Raw genomic sequence first — 23,274 nt, 5'->3', positions numbered from 1 at the left:
CGCGCGAGCAGAGAAGTTGCTGCGTGGTGAGGAGCGAGGTAAATGCACATGCGCCGTGTGTTCGCGACGACGCGGGAGAAGAGACAACTGCGAAACAGGGGAAGGTCGTTTCTGACAGCGGTGGCATCTAAGAGCAGCAATGACGAGTCGCCATTGTGTAACCCCGACAATGACTTCGCATTTCACTTCGCAGTGCGAGGTATCATCTTTTTACACAAGAAGATGGATAAAGAAAATGTTTAATGTATCATGAGACGCTGAACACTTTCAGTAAATTTAATTTAGACAAGCATTACTTGTCTTACCAAGTCAAAGAATACAGAAATAGAAAAAGTGAAAGATCAAAAAGTTTTGGAACTTAAAAGGAAGCTCCCTGAAAAGAGGAAAGAAGAGGAAGAAAAATGAAGTGAGTGTGCCGTTCGGATGAGCTATAAAACTGTACTGCTTTTAATATAGTCCTTGCGCCCTTTCATGGTCTGTGATTTAATAAAAGAGTACTTGGCAGTTATACCTCAACGTTTATGACCACCTCAGGTCAAACATTTACGCATGGTGCCGTTGTCAAACATCACAATCAAACATCCCACACAGGCTCTGACATATAACATTCAAAGCCAGCTTGCAAAATATTTCTTACGAATTTGTTGTATATTCTTTAGCGCTTTGTGAAAGTTATCACAGTCACACAGACAGATGTGACAATCTTAGCAGCGTCAAAGACAGTGTAGAAAATATAGAATTATCGAGTAATTTATTTTTTTTTCTTCTCCTTTTCCTTGTTCTTCTACTTCTTCTTCTTCTTCACTTCATGTATTAGGCAAATCGCTGTTACGGTTCAACCTCTTGTAAAGTCTCCCTGAACTCCTTCTTCAAGTACATTTGCAATTTAGAGCGTTTACCGGCAATCTTTCACCACCCATACGATCTACATGTCCCTTCCATTTGCTCCTATTTCCCTTTATGATCTCGTTTAGGTTACATATTCCTATTTGCTTATACCTTCATTTCTTTTTCAATCCTCTCTTTTACAACCTTCCACTCTCCTTAGAAATCTCATTTCTTGAGCTTGTTAAGGGTTGGTACTGCTGCTGTTTTATAAAACATCAACTGGATTTCTTTCCTGGCTTTATTCAGCTAACTTTTTACGGTTGTTCCACATATGGATGTAAATGTTCTTAATTTTTGGTCCACGTCATGGTTAGGTTTGTAAGCGATTTCGCATCCTAGATATTTAAAATGTTTTACTTGCTCCGAGATCTTATTATTCGGGACTATCTTGCTGATTCTCTGCCCTCAAATTCCATCACTCCCGTTTTATCTACTGACAAAGTTAGGTTGTAATGTGAGGCTATTTGCTGCAACTTAATAGACTCGTATCTGAAGTTCATCTCCATTGCTTGTAATCCCAGTTAGGTTATATGCATATAAAATTACATTCAGTTTACCATCACGTTCTAAAAGAACTCCATTTATGTTCAACATCTTCCATTTGCTTAAAACTTCATCTACATATATACTGAAGCGTGTTGGAGAAAAACATCTTTGTCGTCCCCCTTTGCTTGCGTTCGTTGGCTTTGTTGTCATATTTCCCGTAGCTATAACAATTTTGGTGTTTTTCTGTAGACTCTTAAAATCATTTATGAGGTGATGTCGGTAACCTCATTCAGCAATGGTATCCCATAGCATTTCTCTATTCACGTTATCGAATGCTTTCTCAAAATCCACAAAAGAAAGAAGGGTTCCACTAACAAACTCGCCTCATTTCTGTAACTTGTTGCAGAGTAAACTCACTGTCAAAAGTTTATCGTTCTTTTCTAAAACCTGATTGTTCTTCAGAGATTAACTTTTCCACGACATTTTTGAATTTTGTATTCAGGATTTTGACATATAATTTATAGGCTGAATCCAGGAGCCTTATACCTCGATAGTTCTACATTTATTTTTACCGCCCTTTTCAAAAACAGGTATCACTTTGACGCTCAGTCAGTGTTTTGGTACCTTCTTATTTCCCCAGCATTTGTTAAATATGTGAAGAAGTCTTAGACGTAGGAATAACCCTTCATATTTCCACAGTTCCATATTAATACCATCTAAAGCATTGATTTTCCTATTTTGTTCTAGCTTTTAGAGATCCCGTCAGTTGTCTTATATCAACGTCGGCCAGGCCTTTTGTGTCATTTAGTTCATATAACGTCTGAATTAGAGCATCATCGTACAATAATTTTTTATAGTCAGGTATCCATTCGTTCTCTCCTATACTATTAGCATGCATAAGATCATCTTCTTGTCTGCTGAGTGATTTCATGATTTTATAAGCGATAGTTAGTCTGCCATGTAAATGATGCTGTATATTATATATATATACATTATTAATCCCCCCCCCCATGAACCATGGACCTTGCCGTTGGTGGGGAGGCTTGCGTGCCTCAGCGATACAGATGGCCGTACCGTAGGGGGATCTGTTGAGAGGCCAGACAAACGCGGGGTTCCTGAAGAGCGGCAGCAGCCTTTTCAGGAGTTGCAGGGGCAACAGTCTAAATGATTGACTGATCTGGCCTTGTAACACTAACCAAAACAGCCTTGCTGTGCTGGTACTGCGAACGGCTGAAAGCAAGGGGAAACTACAGCCGTAATTTTTACCGAGGGCATGAAGCTTTACTGTATGGTTAAATGCTGATGGCGTCCTCTTGGGTAAAATATTCCGGAGGTAAAGTAGTCCCCCATTCGGATCTCCCAGCGGGGACGTCATTATCAGGAGAAAAAAAACTGGCGTTCTACGGATCCTATCGGACCGTGGAATGTCAGGTCCCTTAATTGGGCAGGTAGGTTAGAAAATTTAAAAAGGGAAACGGATAGGTTAAAGTTAGATATAGTGGGAATCAGCGAAGTTCGGTGGCAGGAGGAACAAGACGTCTGGTCAGGTGAATACAGGGTTATAAATACAAAATCAAAAAGGGGTAATGCAGGAGTAGGTTTAATAATGAATAAGAAAATAGGAGTGCAGGTAAGCTACTAGAAACAGCATAGTGAACGCGTAATTGTAGCCAAGATAGACACGAAGCCGACGCCTACTAAAGCAGTACAAGTTTATATGCCAACTAGCTCTGCAGATGATGAAGAAATTGATGAAATGTGTGATGCGATAAAAGAAATTATTCAGGTAGTGAAGGGAGACGAAAATTTAATAGTCATGGGTGACTGGAATTCGAGAGTAGGAAAAGGGAGAGAAGGAAACATAGTAGGTGGATATGGATTGGGGGGAAGAAATGAAAGAGGAGGCCGTCTGGTAGAATTTTGCACAGAGCATAACTTAATCATAGCTAACACTTGGTTCAAGAATCATAAAAGAAGATTGTATACATGGAAGAATCCTGGAGATACTAGAAGGTATCAGATAGATTATATAATGGTAAGACAGAGATTTAGGAACCAGGTTTTAAATTGTAAGACATTTCCAGGGGCAGATGTGGACTCTGACCACAATCTATTGGTTATGAACTGTAGATTAAAACTGAAGAAACTGCAAAGAGGTGGGAGTTTAAGGAGATGGGACCTGGATAAACTGACTAAACCAGAGGTTGTAGAGAGTTTCAGGGAGAGCTTAGGGGAACAATTGACAGGAAAGGGGGAAAGAAATACAGTAGAAGAAGAATGGGTAGCTCTGAGGGATGAAGTAGTGAAGGCAGCACAGGATCATGTAGGTAAAAAGACGAGGGCTAATAGAAATCCTTGGGTAACAGAAGAAATATTGAATTTAATTGATGAAAGGAGAAAATACAAAAATGCAGTAAATGAAGCAGGCAAAAAGGAATACAAGCGTCTCAAAAATGAGATTGACAGGAAGTGCAAAATGGCTAAGCAGGGATGGCTACAGGTCAAATGTAAGGATGTAGAGGCTTGTCTCACTATAGGTAAGATAGATCCTGCCTACAGGAAAATTAAAGAGACCTTTCGAGAAAAGAGAACCACTTGTATGAATATCAAGAGCTCAGATGGAAACCCAGTTCTAAGCAAAGAAGAGAAGGCAGAAAGGTGGAATGAGTATATAGAGGGTTTATACAAGGGCGATGTACTTGAGGACAATATTATGGAAATGGAAGAGGATGTAGATGAAGATGAAATGGGAGATAAGATACTGCGTGAAGAATTTGACAGAACACTGATAGACCTGTGTCGAAACAAGGCCCCGGGAGTAGACAAAATTCCATTAGAACTACTGACGGCCTTGGGAGAGCCAGTCATGACAAAACTCTACCATCTGGTGAGCAAGATGTATGAGACAGGTGAAATACCCTCAGACTTCAAGAAGAATATAATAATTCCAATCCCAAAGAAAGCAGGTGTTGATAGATGTGAAAATTACCGAACTATCAGTTTAATAAGTCACAGCTGCAAAATATTAACGCAAATTCTTTACAGACGAATGGAAAAACTGGTAGAAGCGGACCTTGGGGAAGATCAGTTTGGATTCCGTAGAAATGTTGGAACACGTGAGGCGATACTAACCTTACGACTTATCTTAGAAGAAAGATTAAGAAAAGGCAAACCTACGTTTCTAGCATTTCCAGACTTAGAGAAAGCTTTTGACAATGTTGACTGGAATACTTTCTTTCAAATTCTAAAGGTGGCAAGGGTAAAATACAGGGAGCGAAAGGCTATTTACAATTTGTACAGAAACCAGATGGCAGTTATAAGAGTCGAGGGGCATGAAAGGGAAGCAGTGGTTGGGAAGGGAGTGAGACAGGGTTGTAGCCTCTCCCCAATGTTATTCAATCTGTATATTGAGCAAGCAGTAGAGGAAACAAAGGAAAAATTTGGAGTAGGTATTAAAATTCACGGAGAAGAAATAAAAACTTTGAGGTTCGCTGATGACATTGTAATTCTGTCAGAGACAGCAAAGGACTTGGAAGAGCAGTTGAACGGAATGGACAGTGTCTTGAAAGGAGGATATAAGATGAACATCAACAAAAGCAAAACGAGGATAATGGAATGTAGTCAAATTAAATCGGGTGATGCTAAGGGAATTAGATTAGGAAATGAGACACTTAAAATAGTAAAGGAGTTTTGCTATTTAGGGAGTAAAATAACTGATGATGGTCGAAGTAGAGAGGATATAAAATGTAGACTGGCAATGGAAAGGAAAGCGTTTCTGAAGAAGAGAAATTTGTTAATATCGAGTATAGATTTAAGTGTCAGGAAGTCGTTTCTGAAAGTATTTGTATGGAGTGTAGCCATGTATGGAAGTGAAACATGGACAATAAATAGTTTGGACAAGAAGAGAATAGAAGCTTTCGAAATGTGGTGCTACAGAAGAACGCTGAAGATTAGATGGGTAGATCACATAACTAATGAGGAGGTATTGAATAGAATTGGGGAGAAGAGGAGTTTGTAGCACAACTTGACAAAAAGAAGGGACCGGTTGGTAGGACATGTTTTGAGGCATCAAGGGATCACAAATTTAGCATTGGAGGGCAGCGTGGAGGGTAAAAATCGTAGAGGGAGACCAAGAGATGAATGCACTAAGCAGATTCAGAAGTATGTAGGTTGCAGTAAGTACTGAGAGATGAAGAAGCTTGCACAGGATAGAGTAGCATGGAGAGTTGCATCAAACCAGTCTTAGGACTGAAGACCACAACAACAACAACACATCATCAATAATGTGTTCCCGTGGTACTGCTCGCGCTTTCCGAGTCTACAATCTGAGTGCCAGGAATGTTGGAAAATAAGTCATGATTCGTAGGGCAACTGAATGGGAAAAATGAAAAAAAGCTTCCAGTGGCCAATTCGCGCTGATCTGCAGCTTGAAGTAACTGATCTGCATAGCGACACGGAGTACACAGACAGTCTAGAGTCCTCCAGGTATTTCCCTCAGGATCGATTTCCTCGTTTACACGAGTCTCCACACGGCCCTCCACCCCGGTCCCTGTCACGATGGACGTGGTACAGTACCCGCTTCTCGCACGTCTAAGCTCATGATCTGCTCGTAGAGCGCACTGTCTGTGAAGCCCTGCTGGTGCTAACTCATTAGGTACACAAAACGTTATGCACCCTACTACTCTGTTTGATACCTGCCCAGTCTTCGTAGGTAATTCATTATATTTGTAAACTAATATATCATACACTGAACCAATCTGGGTAGGAAGGCTAATGCTGTCAAGCTAAATTTAGTCTGCTTTCCTTATATTTCTTAATTCGTACACTGAAATGTTCTAGATCCTTACAGCTACCTGTTGTTCACAATCCTTCACCGTCAAATAACATGCAATACAAACAAAATAATCTTCATTCTTTGTTAAACCACGAACCATTTACTGCAGAAAGTTCTATTCTTCTTCCCACTGTGTTGAAACATTAAGAAAGTCTAACGTTCTCTGTTATACATAATAAATAAATGGGCGCTTTTAGAAAACAATCTGTTCATTTTAAACTCATCGTAAGAATACTTGAGTTTCAACAACACACGTCCAAAATACGAAAACCTACTGACAAGGGAACGTTCCAAAGTGCCAATAAAAGATTTAGATTGGCGGGTAATTTTTTGTTTGTGTATAGTTTTACTCTTAAGGCGTAAAACACACCCTGGAAGGTAATGTGCAATATCATCTTCGGAAGGAGACTCTTCGAAACGATGATAAACAAAAAACCTTTCTTATATCAGTGTTAATGTGCAATTAATGTTCTTTACAACTGATTAATCGAATATTGTAATAATTTGAAATTTTGCGAAATACTCCACCACCAGCAATTAATTTTGAAAAACAAAATCTTTTCTTACAACATAACTAAAAGAGGGTTTCAAGCTACATGAGTCATTGTGTAATAAAGCTGGTTTCTGAAATATGACTTTTGGAAAATAAACTGTACACAGCGTGCTGTCAGAGTGTTTTCATTACACCTAATTAAGATAGCTAAACATTCATCACTATTCTAGTTATTAACTTTACTTATATTTGTTTTATGTTTCAAATTGTTATTTTACGTTTTGCATCCATTTTTTAAATTACTGTTTCACATGCATGTATTTTGTTAAATTAAAATAATAAGTAATGCATTATTATGATACAAAATCATTACAGTAATGATAATCTTTAAATAAATGCTTAAAACATGACATTTTCTTACACCATTCACATAAACTGAGCGAAATTTCTTCACATAACAGACACGTCGTAGAACACAGTACAAAACAGCATTATTTCAAATTTTCACAGATAATCCTTTAAATATCCTGATTTGCATCAGACATATTTCAGTATATTTGGTAAGCCTTGGTGAAGGGAATTGATTATGTAATGGTGATTGCAGCTTAATTAGATTGTTTCTCGGGTGATGATTGACATCATAATCATTCAACAAAACTATCTGGAAATTCTCTCACATAGTCCTTCCAACACTGAAAGCTGTGTACACGTCACAACTGCACCTCTGCTGTCGAGCCCTATGGGTTCACTGGATGAACTAGTTGCTTGTCCTCAGGTATGATGCTCTATGTGTTTCTGTCTGATTTCTGAATTTGAGCTAATGTCTGTTTCTTACCTGATCCCAGTAACCACAGTTATTTACCATTCTGTGCTGGTGGCTCCCCTTATGTTTTCTGTTAACAGATTTGCTAACTCGTCATTACCCCTTGTATTCAGGTGTAGGCCTTGAGAAGCATATCCCATCTTCGTATAGCAATTGCTGTAACAGCACAAATATGAGATTTTGCATCCATCTGAAGAAGTCCTCTCAGGTACATGTTCAACCACTTTACAGAAGAGTTAACTCTGGGCTGTTCATGGCTTCACAGTACCTCAACAAAATCCACGCTTCGCAGCCGCTCCTATCTTGTCCAGGTCGTGCCGAACACTACATTTTTCGTTTTTAGCCGGGCTGCTTCCAGCTCCCTCAATACCTGATCCTCTTCATTGAAGTCCCCATACTTTTGTTTCAATGTTTCCGTCACCTGGCTAAGACCAGAGCTTAGTTTCACAAAACTTGTGATCTGGTAATCTGCACCCAGTTTTTCCCGTTTCTGCTGGCCTACAACCCAGCCATGTCTGCTACCAGCAGTGCTACACATTTTACACCATTTACCTTATCTCACGTGCACTGACACTTATATCAACGTAATTTCTCTTATGTTCACAATAACAAGAAATATGTAAAAGTGGCTACTAATCTCTCATTTGTGTAACTATTTACGATAGCAGAATTTCCAACGTCCTCGTTTGCACAGTTTTGCCTACTCAGACGGATCCGTCTCTATAGGCGCGTTGCTGAGGGTAGGAGATACAGTAGACTGTCTATTTACTAGTTTTTGAGATGTGCCCGATTTACGCCGATGTCCTACATGTTTCACGAGAGAGAGAAACTTGTTAGCTAAAATAGAAACACTTGGAGAGGGTACCACTGGTCGACAAAAATGATCTTCCATTCTGCTACAAGAACAATATAGAGGAACGACTTGTACCTCGAGCACGTGCTTCGGCCGGTCTTAGCAGACAAAATAACTGAGTTGTTGATGTGCTTATTTAACCATTTCATTACCTGCCTTATTTCACATCAAATGAATCGCAATACATGATTTATTTAAGGCAGTGTCTGAAAGGTAATCTTTAAAAAAGGCATATTTGGCTCGGGGTACAATGTGGTCTTGTACCATGAGCAACAGCTTAAAATAATTGGACAAATCCTATCTTATGAATAGATTTTATTGAATGTAAACATGGGGCTAAAAGACTGAACATCCAAATAAACACATATGAAAGTAACTTTTCCGGTTAACAAAATAGGTCTAAAAATCATATTACCAACCATTTAAGAAACAACAAATTACTTTTATTATTTTGATCCTACTTAGAATTTCTATACGGTTAATCTATATTTCCATATTGTAAATTTCTATTAGAATGCCCCTTGGGCCATCACTATGGTGATCACCAACTGGCTCAAGATACAGTTTTCCTCCTATTTGAATAATTATTTAACATAAACTAAAATATTAAAATGTCGGGAAAAATTACAGCTCTATTATTAAGGTAAAATCACAATTATTAACCGTTTAAGTTTAATTTTATTTGTGCGTCTATGGCTAGAATAACAGACTAAATGAAACTAAAGAATCGAACCTAAAATACTTGCTTGCCTTTTCCTGTGGCACTTTGCCTCAGCAAAATCGCTTCTTAATGACCAGCAATAGTCGGACAACATTTTGACACTCTATTGTGGAAATTTTCTCCAGTTTCGTCACGAACAGCGCAATGTTATCCGAGAAAAAATCCAAATGATCATTCCAGAAGTGCACTTTAAGTAACATGTTACAGTGCATGAAGACTTGTGATCTCAGTTTTTACAGACGCTTGTGAAAGATGGCCATACCGTTCCTTAAAAATCTCTCAAGAAGCCAAGGAAATGTTTCCCCCACATGCATTCTTTGATTCGGGGTCTCACATTTTTTTCCTTCGTTTTAAAAAATGTTCAAATGTATGTGAAATCTTATGGGACTTAACTGCTAAGGTCATCAGTCCCTAAGCTTACACACTACTTAACCTAAATTATCCTAAGGACAAACACACACACCCATGCCCGAGGGAGGACTCGAACCTCCGCCGGGACCTGCCGCACAGTCCATGACTGCATCGCTCCTGACCGCTCGGCTAATCCCACGCGGTCCTTCGTTTTAACTCCACAAATCGTTGGAAATTCCTCTCGCATGTATATGAATGCACATGAAGTTTTGTCCACAGCACACACATAGCTGTTGACAAGACTCAACTTAATGTGCAGTGGAGGTAGACACTCGTTTCTGAGGTGAACAAGAGGTACGTTCACCACATTCTTCTGTCTTGAAAGAAGATCCTCCCTAGTAGGCCATATGTCCCATAATGGTATTTATTTGTGTCTCCGCTGTCCTACACGCACAGAAAGCAACAGTGTTTTGAATACAGAAAAGAATTGCCATTAACCGGAGATTTATAGATGTATGCCATTTGTATTTCTCATTCTGTTTAACCGTGAGCAATAGCTTAAAACTGTCATGTGTCTCCTTGAGACTGACTGCATGACAAATCGGAGCAGAATTAAATTTGGTCATGCTGTGGAAAAGTATTACTTTCAGACTAAGTCTCCTGGGAATCTATGAATAAGCGCCACTCATTTATACCGAAAAAGGTCACTCATCGGAATTGCTGATAAACGACATTTATTTCCTGGATGTACATTTTTGGACTGAGGTTTATGTTCTTTGTAGATGTCTGGATATTTTTGAGCAATTTAAACTACTGAATATTGAAACTGCCCAAGAAAACTGAGACCTATAGCCAAAAATTGATTTAATTTTCAAATTCAGCATCCATGAAACGGCAAACAGCACCATCCACATTCATTGCAAATGAGTGATGTGAAGTAAACTGTGTGACAGAGTTGAGGCAGTGACAAATCCTAGAGGGGCTTGACGGGTATCTACTCTGGTGAAATTACTATATAAGATGAATCAGTGGTACTCACCTGTTGTTTGATAGATCGATCACCATCGTATTCACAAAAGAGGAAAGGTCTCCAGAGCGGACAGTTGCCATACTGTAGTTGGTGACAGAGACTGATTTGACATTAGCGTACTGGGGCAAGACGTTGGTAGGAAAATAGAAGGGACTGACACCGTCTCCGATCATGTCGATTCTAGTCACACCCGGTGGTAGGTTCGTCGGCAGGTGCGAGCAGCCAGTGCAGGAGCAAGTGCTGTTTCGATTCCAGCACTCAAACTGCACTGGCTGCGACGGCACCGTGCCTACGAACAGCAATAATGTCACCTGCAGCCACGAAAATCGCCAAAATGGACAAATAACCTGCGAAAGTAAATAAATAAACAAATAAATGGTGTAAGGAGTGTGTCACAACTCACCGTTACATCGATCAAATATTATATTGAGTATCGAAAACATTACAGCTAACTTAGGCTACTCTTTGAATTGCATAAGATTGGAAATACACCACTGTCCATTAAAATTGCTACACCAGGAAGATATGCAGATGATAAACGGGTATTCTTCTCTGGAAAGCTAATCATTTGCATATCACAGCAACTTCTTCCCGTCGGTTAAATTTCGCGTCTGTAGCACGTCATCTTCGAGGTGTAGCAATTGTAATGGCCAGTAGTCTATACACGAGTTATTATTGCACTGTTTACTTTTATTGTAATGGTTTTATTACTCTCATATGACTTTATATTTGCCGTACTTTTCTCGGTATTCATTCTCTGTCTTCTTTCCTGTGGTTTTCATTGCCTTCCAAATCGCAAATGCCGCGCGGGATTAGCCGAGCGGTCTAGGGCGCTGCAGTCATGGACTGTGCGGCTGGTCCTGGCGGAGGTTCGAGTCCTCCCTCGGGCGTGGGTGTGTGTGTTTGTCCTTAGGATAATTTAGGTTAAGTAGTGTGTAAGCTTAGAGGCTGATGACCTTAGCAGTTAAGTCCTGTAAGATTTCACACACATTTGAACATTTGAACAACAGATCACAAACGCTGCGACATCAACAGTCTCGCCGTCGCATAACACATGGCTACGTAACTGCGCTGATTGTTGGGGCAGCATCGAATGCCCTAAATTGCTCTCGCCGATAATTATATTCACTGTTCACATCTCCTCCCCCTTCAAAAAACATTCTGGCTAGAACAGCGGCCTTATGTGTGAGTGAGTTTTGTGTATATGGTTGTATGGATGTGTATGTGTGCTTTTCTTCTTTTGTGAAGAAAGCTTTAGATGAAAATTTATGTGAACATTCTTATCGTTGTGCCTGCCTACCGCTCGGCGTGTGAGTAGCATTCTATCCGATTCACAGTATAGTTATTCCCTCATGAAGTTTGTTGTAAATATACTACTGCGCCTCAACAGCAACAATAATGTACATAATTACAGTATCAGAAGAAAAAAAGACATTCATTATGCCACATTAAGGTTGTCTGTAGAACAAACAGAGGATCACAATGCAGCAATCAAAAATTTTGATTACTTGCCCCTTGATATATAAAATGTCTGACACACAGCAAAGTAAAATCTGATACTAAACTGAAAACGTTTCCCTTTGATAACTCCTCCTATTTCACAAAAAGTTGTCTATTAATGTAATTTGTCAATGGTAATGGGTAAAAATTACTGATTAACTTCTGCCTGCCTTTAATGGGTAAAATTTACTGATTAACTTCTGCCTGCCTTTAATTAAATAACTAATAAATGATACGCATGGATGGAGGCATATTTATAAAAAATATTCATGCCAGTACATACTGACTCGTTCCACATTATTACGATTTATCGTGTAAATCATACAGGGAACATCAGACTAACCAACTAACTATTGGTACATCACAATGCGTGGTTTAGGGCTCTATACTTTGAAAAACTCAAAATGAAATTCAAAAGTCAAAGTAGACGTACATTTCGATTGTGCTTATTTGGTTATCACTGAAAAGCTGACATTTACTAGCGAAAAATATTCCGAGAATAGGAGCAAATAGGCTACTATTGGAAAGGTAGGCCTACATGTTACAAAGGTTAGGCCATCATTTAAAAAATTACACCCATACATGTTAAAGGAAAACATCCGCTTTAAGAGATCTTAAGTGTTTGAGACCATTCCCTTAATCACATTTACAGCATTCCGTAATGCTGGAAGGCGTTTAAAATGTTATATCATTTGTTTTGTCCTATAAATTGCTATTATTGGCCACGCACTGAGTGGCGCATCATAGTCAAGATTTCAACGTAAGAAGATGTGTAAATTACAGTGAGACAAATGAACTGACAATTTAATAAAATAAGAACTCAATCTGCATGCAGTTCTGTTTCTTTGACATTTCAATATTTGTTAACTTTGTTGACATGGGCACGATAGCACGCCCTGCTTCTTTCCTCATTGCACACTTCTATGGGCTAACAAAGGACGCTTAGATAAGTTTTTTGCAAACGTGAACATTAAAGATGTTGAACATATGATTTGAAAGCTGAAAATATGACGAACAGGAAGTAATACCAGTAAGCAAAACAGCTTCATTTGCTGTCAATACAAACATAGAAAAAGTGCAATAAAATGCATTACGAAAGCATCCTTTTCACATCACATTCGTCTCTTCTTAGTTATTCGAAATATATCTACAAAAACATGTTATATTAACGAGACCAAATGTGCCGTATTTCTAGATGAAATACTCATTCAACAGAAAAGCGCTCGAAAGTGCCTTCCTGATAATACGTTATTCATATAAGCTCTATAATTTTTGGTTTTTAAAACAATTGTTGCGAGCATACGACTGAAATAATGAACAAGAAGCAATCGTAAACTGTAGTCTGCTAATGTTTTGAGCTATTTAAAGTGGCGACAGGCCTTGCCCACTCACACTTCATAACAACGTACACCGCAAGTCCGTAGTGTCACCTTGCTTCTTTTTACCTCCATGTTTTTATTAAAATATCAGAGAAACAGAACTACGTAGATGTATACCTGCATGCAGAACACAGTTCTTGTTTTATTAGACTGTCAGTGCATTAGTCTCACTATAGTTTAGCCATCTTTTCACTTTAAAATCTTACCTACTGTGCGGCATTCAGTGTGTAGCCAATGAAAGCAACTTACAGGATAAAAAAGAGATAATTTTTAAACATCTTCTACCATTGTGGAATGCAATAAATGTGATTAAGATAATGGTCTCAAACGGTTAAGAGCCATTAAAACTAATAATTTGCTTTAACGTGTATGGTAGTAATGATAGCCAAACCTGTGTAAGATGTAGGTCTACCTATCCAATAGAAGCCTACTTGCTTCTTTTTCCGGAATATTTCTCGTCAGTAACTCTGTCAGTTTTTCAGGAATAATCAAACATAGCACAATTGTAATTTACGTTTACTTCGATCATCCGCTTGACTTTATTTTCGAATTTCATTTTGAGATGTTCAAAGTATATAACTCCATACCATACTTTGTGAAATACCAGTAGATAGTTATTTAGTTTCATGTTCTATGTATCATTATAACGCTAAATAGTAAATGATGTGGCACAAGTCATTATATAGTGACAACAACTTTTTTGTAAATATGCCTCCATACTGATCATTTATTAGTTTTTACGATTTTTAATTAAAGACAAACAGATGTTAGTTAGTAATTGTTAGCTATCACCATTTACACATACAGAAATAGACAATCATACGCGGATTAGGAGGAGTTATGAAACTCTTTCAACTTAGTTTCAAATTTTACTTTGCTGTGTGTCAGGCATTTTATATATCAGGGGGTAATTGATCAAAACTTTTGGTTGCTGCACTGTGAACTCTTGTTTCTGGACAAAATGGTTCAAATGTCTCTGAGCACTGTGGGACTTAACATCTGAGGTCATCAGTCCCCTAGAACTTAGAACTACTTAAACCTAACTAACCTAAGGACATCACACACATCCGTTCCCGAGGCAGGATTCGAACCTGCGACCATAGCGGTCGCGCGGTTCCAGTGAAGCGCCTAGAACCGCTCATCCACTTCGGCCGGCCGTTTGTGTTATAGACAGCCTTGATGTGGCGTAATGAATGACACTTTTTTCTGGTATTATAATTACGTACATCACCGTTCCTGTTGAAGGGTAGTGGAATATTTACAACAAACCTCATGAGGGCGTAACTATACTATGAAACGGATAGATTGCTACTCACACGCCGAGCAAAAGGCAGGCACGATGAAAAAAGTGTTCACATAAATTTTCAGCCAAAGCCTTCTTCAGAAAGGACACTCTTACAATCATACACACGAAACTCACACACGCATGACGTTTGTCTCCGACTGTTCTTTTATGGAAGCGTAGTATGATTAATTATAACTGCGGCTTCTGTCGTATTTAACACATAAAAGCAGCATATACAGGTATAATTTTGGCGATCGCAATTAGTAGTGTTCGAAAGGAAAATAAAGACACCAAAAAGGTAAAGAAAGCTTTCTCGTTATTTAACAGCCAGTACTAATTGCCTCAGATTTCATATTCGTAGAATAAGCTGCCGGATAGTGACGAGGTTGTGGAGAAAGAAAATTGTCCTTGTATCTCGTAATTTCAACACCCATGGTGATAGTAATAACGTCAAAGGGACTTCCTGTCTAACATAACATTCATTTATTAAATCCCAAACGTTATGTTCAACGCGATACGAGGCTTTCAGCTTGTCGCCTTTCCGCCATATCGGCGGGGTGGTTGGTGTTCTTGTGAGGCCTTTATTCTCTCTTAAGAAATCAAGCGCTACTGTTTCAACGACGTGACCACTCTCGTCGCCGAATACATGATATAGAGTTTACCATTCAACCTTTCGCTGGTGCGAAGTGAGTCAGTATTTGCTTTCCGCAATGTCGGCGTTCTGCCGGTTTGTCGTCATTGCGGCACGGGCTTGCGGTGGCTTGGCTTGGTGCTGGCTGGAGAGGACTTCGAGAAAATTCTACATCTGTCCATATTATATTATTGCTTTGTAACAGTACTGTCAGTACTAAATGCGGAGAAGCAAGACGCAAAAATGCAATGGTCTGCTTCACTGACCTAAAACCGATCGTCAACGGTTTTGCGCACTTTTACTGATGCCGAAAGTACTGCCTGTTCAAAAAGTACGTAATTTTGTAGACTAGGTTCTCTCTTCTCCACATTCTTCTGAGGTGGAGGCAGCCGGCCAACTCTGCGTGACGGATTTCCGAGAATATCACGGAACCATTCGAAGTGCACTCTTCTCCCTTCATGTGTCTCTGCGAGTCGGGATTTTTTGCCCTTTTGGGAAAACATAATATCAACATTTGTCCTCTGTTCGGTGCTTGAAGACCGAGCGAGGTGGCGCAGTGGTTAGCACACTGGACTCGCATTCGGGAGGACGGTGGTTCAACCCCGCGTCCAGCCATCCTGATTTAGGTTTTCCGTGATTTCCCTAGATTACTTCAGGCTAAGGCCGGAATGGTTCCTTTGAAAGGGCACGGCCGATTTCCTTCCCCATCCTTCCCTAATCCGAGCCTGTGCTCCGTCTCTAATGACAAGGTTGTCGACGGGACATAAACACTAAACTCCTCCTCCTTGGTGTTTGAAGGGGATGGTGCTGACTGTTAACACTACTCCCTTGCCAGTGTAGGGACCCCGTGCTTGAATGCCTTTACTCAGATTTACGAAGCCTGTAAAACTGCTGGTTGATGAGTTCGCAAGAACGGAAGGTGGTAAGAACATCTTTACAGCAGGCCTGATACAAATGTATCTCTGGAAACCTCGACGAGACCACGAGAGGCCTAACGTTGAGCGCACCAGTTGATTTCGTCTGCTACCATCGGGCTAACCAGCCGGGCAGTGCCTGACATGGAATCCTATTCGATACGACACACACTGAGAACATTTGCGTTTCTGCTGTTCATCCGTATCAGCTCACTCTTCTGATTTTACCTCTCGGTTTCTCCCACATTAACATGGTGGATATTGTCGCAGATAACAACTGAAACTCCCCTCTTACCAGTGTGTACACTGAACCCAAGCAAGTAACCAAGGCGCCCTTACCCTTCTTTTCACTAAGTGAGTCGTCTGCCTCCATAACTGGGTGGTATACGCGAACGAACCCTTACGAACTGGGGATTCCAGAAGACGACTGGCCCTCCTTTGTTGGAGAAATGGAGATTCCGATGTTCCTTTATTTGGCATAATGTTACAAGTCAGTTATTTTCATTTATTACCGGAGTGCGTACCTGATCATTTTGTCACAATTTTCTGCCTTTATGGCGCTTTTTTTTTACGTGTGGTTTCTTGAGAAAGAAAAGGTTGTCAGACTGGTAGAATGCTATGCGGGAGCCCGGGTTCTTTTCCCGACTGGTTCGGAAATTTTCCCCACTCGGAAACTAGATGTCGTGTTGTCTTCATCATCATTTCATCCTCGTTGTCACGCAGATTGCCGAAGTGGCGTCAACTAAAAAGACTTGCACCAGGTGACTAGTGTCCCCTACGGGAAGCCCTAGTCACACCCACCCACAGGTACACACCCACACACATATACAGTGAGTTGAGAAAGGAGGCCAGTGCTCCATACTATTACTGTCGTTCTAATTAACGACAAGGAGATATGAAATTTACTTCGCATTTTAAGAGATGACCGGTTCAGGTTGTTTCGAAATTTCTATTTGCGTCTACATCTGCATACATTCCCCACAAAATACCGTATAATGAATAGTGGTAGGTACCGTGAACCACTGCAAGTCACTCCTTTTTCTGTTACACTAGGAAATGGAGCGAGGGAAAACGACTGTATATTTGCTTTCGCACGGGCACTGATTCCTCTTATCTTATCTTCCCAGTTCTTGTGCAAAATGTACGTTGATGCCGTTTCTCCAAACATTCTCAATAGTGTTTCTCGAAAAGAAGGTCTTCTTCTCTCCATTGGTCCTCATTTGAGCCACGGAACATTTCCGTAACACTAGCGAGCTGATCGAACCTACTGCTAACAAATCTACCAGCACCTCGTTGAATTACTTCGATAATTGTCTTTGATCCGACTTAGTGTGGGTACCAAACACTGGAGCAGTACTCAGGAATGGATGCTCTAGCGAGTTCATGTCGCTTTGCAACTTTGCGCACTTGAACCATTGTATCAAGCAGCACACTGCTAATTATGTATTCAAGTATTACATTATTGTTTTTGCTACTCATCCGCATTAAATCGCTCCAAATAAAAACTCTGTCCAAGCTATCCTGTGCTGTCCTATAGTCACTCAATTCTTACATTTCCCCATACACTACAGCGTTATCAGCAAACACTCGCAGATTGGCGCCCACCAGGATAGATCGCGTCGAAATGTAACATACTTCGTATGATAAACGTTAAAGATTTAGACCTTTGAATGCAATAAAATTTCGCAACAACCTCCTAAGAGCTATGGCACGTAGTAAAACGTCACGAACCACTGGCAGGGAAACCCTGATCGACGTTTTGCGTATCGTACGTAGGTGGAAACATAACAGCACGTCAAACGGTAGGAAGGAATGAGCGAACTAGGGTGTCTAAACGGGTTTAACACTGACGCACAAACATAAACTTTACAGAAACGTGCTGAAATATGGTAGGCAAACGGACTGTGTAGGGATACTAGCTGATCACGAAACTTAAAACTAGATTCCAAAAACAGACAGACCGTCACGAACCTTAATTCAAACAAATTCTGACTGTGCCGCTGTTTCGCTTAGCGACCGACGACGTTTGGTGCCAGGTAAACGATCAAATGATTTACAGGCAAAGTCAGTTAACATTTGGAACTGGGTACCTCGCAGAAGCCTGTAAGGGGTTCATTATGTAAGATGTTTACTGTTCACTATCCTACTGGAGCAAATGTAATTTCGATCAATTGCACACGCGCTGCCTGCGATATAAAACATCTCTGCTGCAATAGAATCGCAGGTCAGAGCAGTGTCGGCAGCAATAATAATCGCTCGCTCCTACAGAGCAGAAGTCGTAGTAGCTCACCGCTACAGTACAGTTGGTAGCCATGTAAGAGCAATAGCAGTCGCCGCTGCTGCAGCGCAGTTCATTGCCATGTAGTGTAAAGTAAACTTTATTGTTCTTCATCGCCATGCGCGTACTTAAATTTGTTGTCTGAGATGTTAATATGAATTTGTTTCAGTCTTTTTATGATTTGTCAGCACTAATTAAGTCAGACTTGTAATGTTCAATTTTTTATGTAATGGTTTGCAGAAATGCTTTCAATAATAAGGTTTTTCAGAACATAATTTTTTACCAGTCATTTACTTGAATTTAAATATTTTATAAATTTTCCCAGATCATAGTCATGTGTTGTTTGATAATCAGAGGACCAGCTATGCAGCTGTGTCAACAAGCAAAGTCAGTTTTTTTTCTGATAATGCAAATCTCAGACAAATGTTGTTTAGTAGTAGTAGATAGGCCAGCATTGCACTAAGCTATGCCATTTAGGAGCAGATATATATATAGCATTACCCAGCGGCACATTTATGAGGTAAGAATTTTTCAGTTTATTCAGGTTGATTTCACAGGGCCATGACGTAGCGCTGCTTACGTCCAAAATTTATCAGTTTCAATTCTCAGTCAATTTTGTACAGGAAATTTTTATATACGGGAAGGTTACAAGCCATTGCGCATAGCGGCACATACGAGAGGCGTTCAGTAAGTAATGCAACTCGTTTTCCTTCTCGGACAGTTTCTGTTGTAAAAATTTCGTATTTGTAGTGGGATATCGTGGAATATTCCCACTTCAGGCCCTATGGTTTCATGAAGTTCCAATAGGTGACTGCGCTATACGTAGCCTTCAAAATGGTGTCTGTAAACGAGGTGCGTTCCAGGTAGAGAGCTGTCATTGAGTCCCTTTTGGAAAAAAACAGAGTATCGCAATATTCATAAGCGCTTGCAGAATGTCTACGGAGACCTGGCAGTGAACGATAGCACGGTGAGTCGTTGAGCGAGACAGCCTACATCGCACAAAGGTAGCACAAACTTGTCCGATCTCCCGCGTGCCGGCCGGCCACGCACTGCTGTGACTCCCGCGCTGCTGGAACGTGCGGACACTCTCATTCGCGGTTCTCGACGGATCACAGTCGAACGCCTCGCTGCTCAGCTGGACGTTTCTGTTGGTAGTGCCACCACACTCGTCCTCCACTTGGACTACTCAAAGGCGTGTGTCCGTTGGGTTCCTCGCTACCTAACGAAGGACTGACCATCTCTGCGGAGATGCTTGCGCGTTACGCCGTTGATCGTGATAATCTTTTTAGAACTTCATCACAAGGGACGAAACATGTTTTTATCACTTCGAACAGGAAGCAAAATAACATCCATGGAGTGGCGCCACACCAACTCCCCTCTGAAGAAAAGTTGGCTGGTAAAGTAATGGTGACGGTCTTCTGGAGCTCTGAAGGGGTTATACTGTTTGTTGTCCTCCCAACTAACTCTGAAGTGTATTGTGCACCCTAGGAAATTGAAGAAACAGCTTCAGCGTGCTCGTCGCCACAAACATGCAAACTAACTTCACCTCTGTGACAACGAAATGCCTCACACAAGTCTGTACACCCGAGAGGAGCTCACAAAGCTTCACTGGACTGTTCTTCGTCATCCATCCATCAGACCGCATCTCGTGCCTTCCAACTTCCATCTGTTTTTCCCAATGAAGGATGCACTCCACGGGAAGCAGTGCATGGATGATGGATAGGTTGGTTTGAGCGATAAAGGGACCAAACTACAGGGTCATCAGTCCCTCGTGGATGATGGGGAAGTTATTGATACAGCAAGATATTGGTTCCGACTCCGACCTTCAAATGGTTCAAATGGCTCTGAGCACTATGGGACTTAACTTCGGAGGTCATCAGTCCCCTAGAACTTAGAACTACTTAAACCTAACTAACCGAAGGACATCACACACATCCATGCCCGAGGCAGGATTCGAACCTGCGGCCGTAGCAGCAGCGTGGTTCCGGACTGAAGCGCCTAGAACCACTCGGCCACCCTAACCGGCTACGCCGACCATCCCAGATAGGTAAAGTAAGGCCGTCTCATTGGACGGAGATTATGTTGAAAAAAAAAATGATAATCTAAATATCCACGGGTGTACTGCCGGTCTACAGTGTCCAACGGGCACAATATTTCGGCGATCATACATGTCGCCATTATCAGGTGAACTGACGGACTGAGCTCCTGTGATCGCGCCGGCACGGAAATCCGTACGCTATGGCTGCTCAGAGGCAACTGGATTCGGTCGCGGCGGCGGCCGATTTAGATACCCTCCGCCCGCGGCGCGCTTCCTGCGCTGTCCACGCCCCGCGCCACGATCGCGCGGTGGAACAGATTGCGACGGTGTCTGAGATGACGTCGGTGTGATGGCTCTGTCCGCCGTGGTCGTCGCAACTATACGTTTGCTCGATTTACTCTTGATTAACCCAATCGCTGGTTCCCAAGCCTTGCTAAGATTATAGCCACAGTCACGGTTTATGTGGTCGTCATTGGTGCGAATTTCGATGGGCTCTCTAACAACACTGTCCCAGTATCTCGACGTCTGTACCAGAATCCTCGTGCGTTCATACTCCATAGCGTGATTTTCCGACAAACAATGTTCAGCGACCGCCAACTTGCTCGGATACATCAGTCGAATGTGCCTCTGGTGTTCACGGCATCGATCCTCGACGGTACGCATCGTCTGACCGATATACGACTTGCCGCATTGACACGGAATCTGGTACACGCCGGCCTTCCTCAAACCGAGTTCATCTTTGGAGCTCCCCACCAATGCACGAGTTTTATTCGGAGGACAAAACACAGTACCGACCCGGTGTTTCTTCAAAATGCGGGCGATTTTCCCCGAGAGTGCGCCTGTATATGGAATACACGCAGATAAGGTGATGGCGACATGTATGATCGCCGAAATATTGTGCTCGGACACTGTAGACCGGAAGTACACCCGTGGATATATTTTGATTATCAAATACGCCGGGAGAACCTCAAGAATCACATCATACAACTTTACGGGCAGGAGATGTACCGCAGCATGAAGAAATTTGAAAAGTTGCGTCACCGTAGATGTCGTTTGCTAAGTACTCTTGCCTTTCTAAAGAGATGTCGTTCCGCGAATGTTGTTCCAAATTTTGCTAAGGTTATGCATCACATCGATTCTGCAGCAGCTAAGAGAATCAAGAAACGAGCCAGCCTCGTATTAGTACGTGAGATAGTGCAATTCACCCGCCGGAGCCTTGAGTTTATCTCACAGGAATTACTCAAACTACATTTGCAACTGGCTAGTAATTTCACTTCTTTTTCCTGGGATTGGATTGATGGTGCCACCTGGGTTGCAGCTGATTCCGCCCATAAGAAGGCAACGGGACGTCAAACAGCTAAGTTCTCACGTCTCTTTGACAAACCATCTCTGCAGGTTCCGTGCAAGACTGTCATCAATTTGAGTGGCATGGTGTTGAGTGATGATGCGGTCTCGGTTTTGCAGAAAGGTCTCAACTTCGCTCCCACCCCGAAGTTCACTCCGGTCGCAGAAATTGTTAGTGCTGTTGAACAGGTTGCAGCTCGACTTCCGCCTGAATCAGTAGAGGAAATACGTCGTGAAAGTTGTCGTGCGTTGACGAAATCCAAGCCGATGAAGTCAGATATCACCAGTAAAGAGAGGGCGGCCATTCGTGATCTGAGGGAGCGCTCTGAAATTGTTGTCTTACCGGCTGACAAAGGCAATGCTATAGTTGTTGTCTCCCATAAGGACTACACTGATAAGATGCAGAGCCTGCTAAATGACTATTCCTACCGGAAGATCAGCGTTGACCCCACAAAGAAGCTGGAGAACAAGACGAGGTCGCTTCTCAAGGACGCAGATTTACCGGAGGGTGACGCTAAGAAATTGTTATCCCAAGGTCCCGTACCGCCTAGACTATATGGACTCCCGGAGGTTCACAAAGAGGGGGTACCTTTACGCCCCATTGTCGGCAACATCAGGGCACCTACATATTTGTTGGCCAAATACCTGACGGGAATATTAAGTCCTTATGTGGGTAAATGGCCTCATCACATCCGTAATTCCGTGGATTTTGTTAAACGCCTTGATAGCTTCAGGTTGGATGAGTCAGATATCATGGTGAGTTTTGACGTCGTTTCCTTGTTTACGAGGGTACCCCTCCGAGAATCACTAGAATTGATCAGTCAGAAGTTTGACGAGAAGACCACTGAACTTTTTAGGCATGTCTTGACTTCCACGTATTTTCTTTTTAATGGAGAATACTACGAACAAGCGGAGAGAGTCGCCATGGGTAGCCCACTCTCACTGGTGGTAGTGAATTTGTACATGGAGAACTTCGAGGAGGAAGCCCTGTCGTTATCCGAATGGAAACCTACTTGCTTTTTCGTTACGTGGACACGTTCGTCATCTGGCCACATGGTATGGATAAACTCCTTGACTTCCTTACGCATCTAAACTCCATACACCCCAACATCAAATTCACTATGGAGACTGAAACGGAGGGTAAATTACCTTTCCTCGACGTCTTGGTCAAGAGAAGGGCGGACGGCTCTCTAGGTCATGGGGTGTATCGGAAGACAACGCACACTGATCTGTATTTGCACGCAGACAGCTGCCACCACCCTTCACAGAGGAATGGGGTGCTTAAAACTCTAGTACATAGGGCGCGCACTATCTCTGACGCAAAGAGTCTACCCCAGGAATTGGAACATCTGAGAACTGTATTTCGAAAAAAATGGATACTCAGAGCGGCAGATTCAACGTGCTCTCCGCCCAATCACTACCTGTG

General features: G+C 41.6%; 1 protein-coding gene across 2 annotated transcripts in view; it reads right to left on the bottom strand.

Annotated features, from left to right (window-relative positions):
- LOC126412742 (uncharacterized) overlaps window positions 1–23,274 on the bottom strand; it is a 117,304-nt gene that overhangs the window by 58,608 nt on the left and 35,422 nt on the right. For both annotated transcript variants that reach the window (XM_050082479.1, XM_050082480.1), the window contains exon 2: window positions 10,489–10,826. In XM_050082479.1, the coding sequence (XP_049938436.1) occupies window positions 10,489–10,826 (338 nt within the window). The remainder of the gene's footprint in view (window positions 1–10,488; window positions 10,827–23,274) is intronic.

Source organism: Schistocerca serialis, chromosome 7 (genome assembly GCF_023864345.2).
Source record: "Schistocerca serialis cubense isolate TAMUIC-IGC-003099 chromosome 7, iqSchSeri2.2, whole genome shotgun sequence".
NCBI classification, from domain to species: domain Eukaryota; kingdom Metazoa; phylum Arthropoda; class Insecta; order Orthoptera; family Acrididae; genus Schistocerca; species Schistocerca serialis.
The sequence above is the reverse complement of the archived record's forward strand: the minus strand, read 5'-3'. Positions and strand labels throughout refer to the sequence as shown.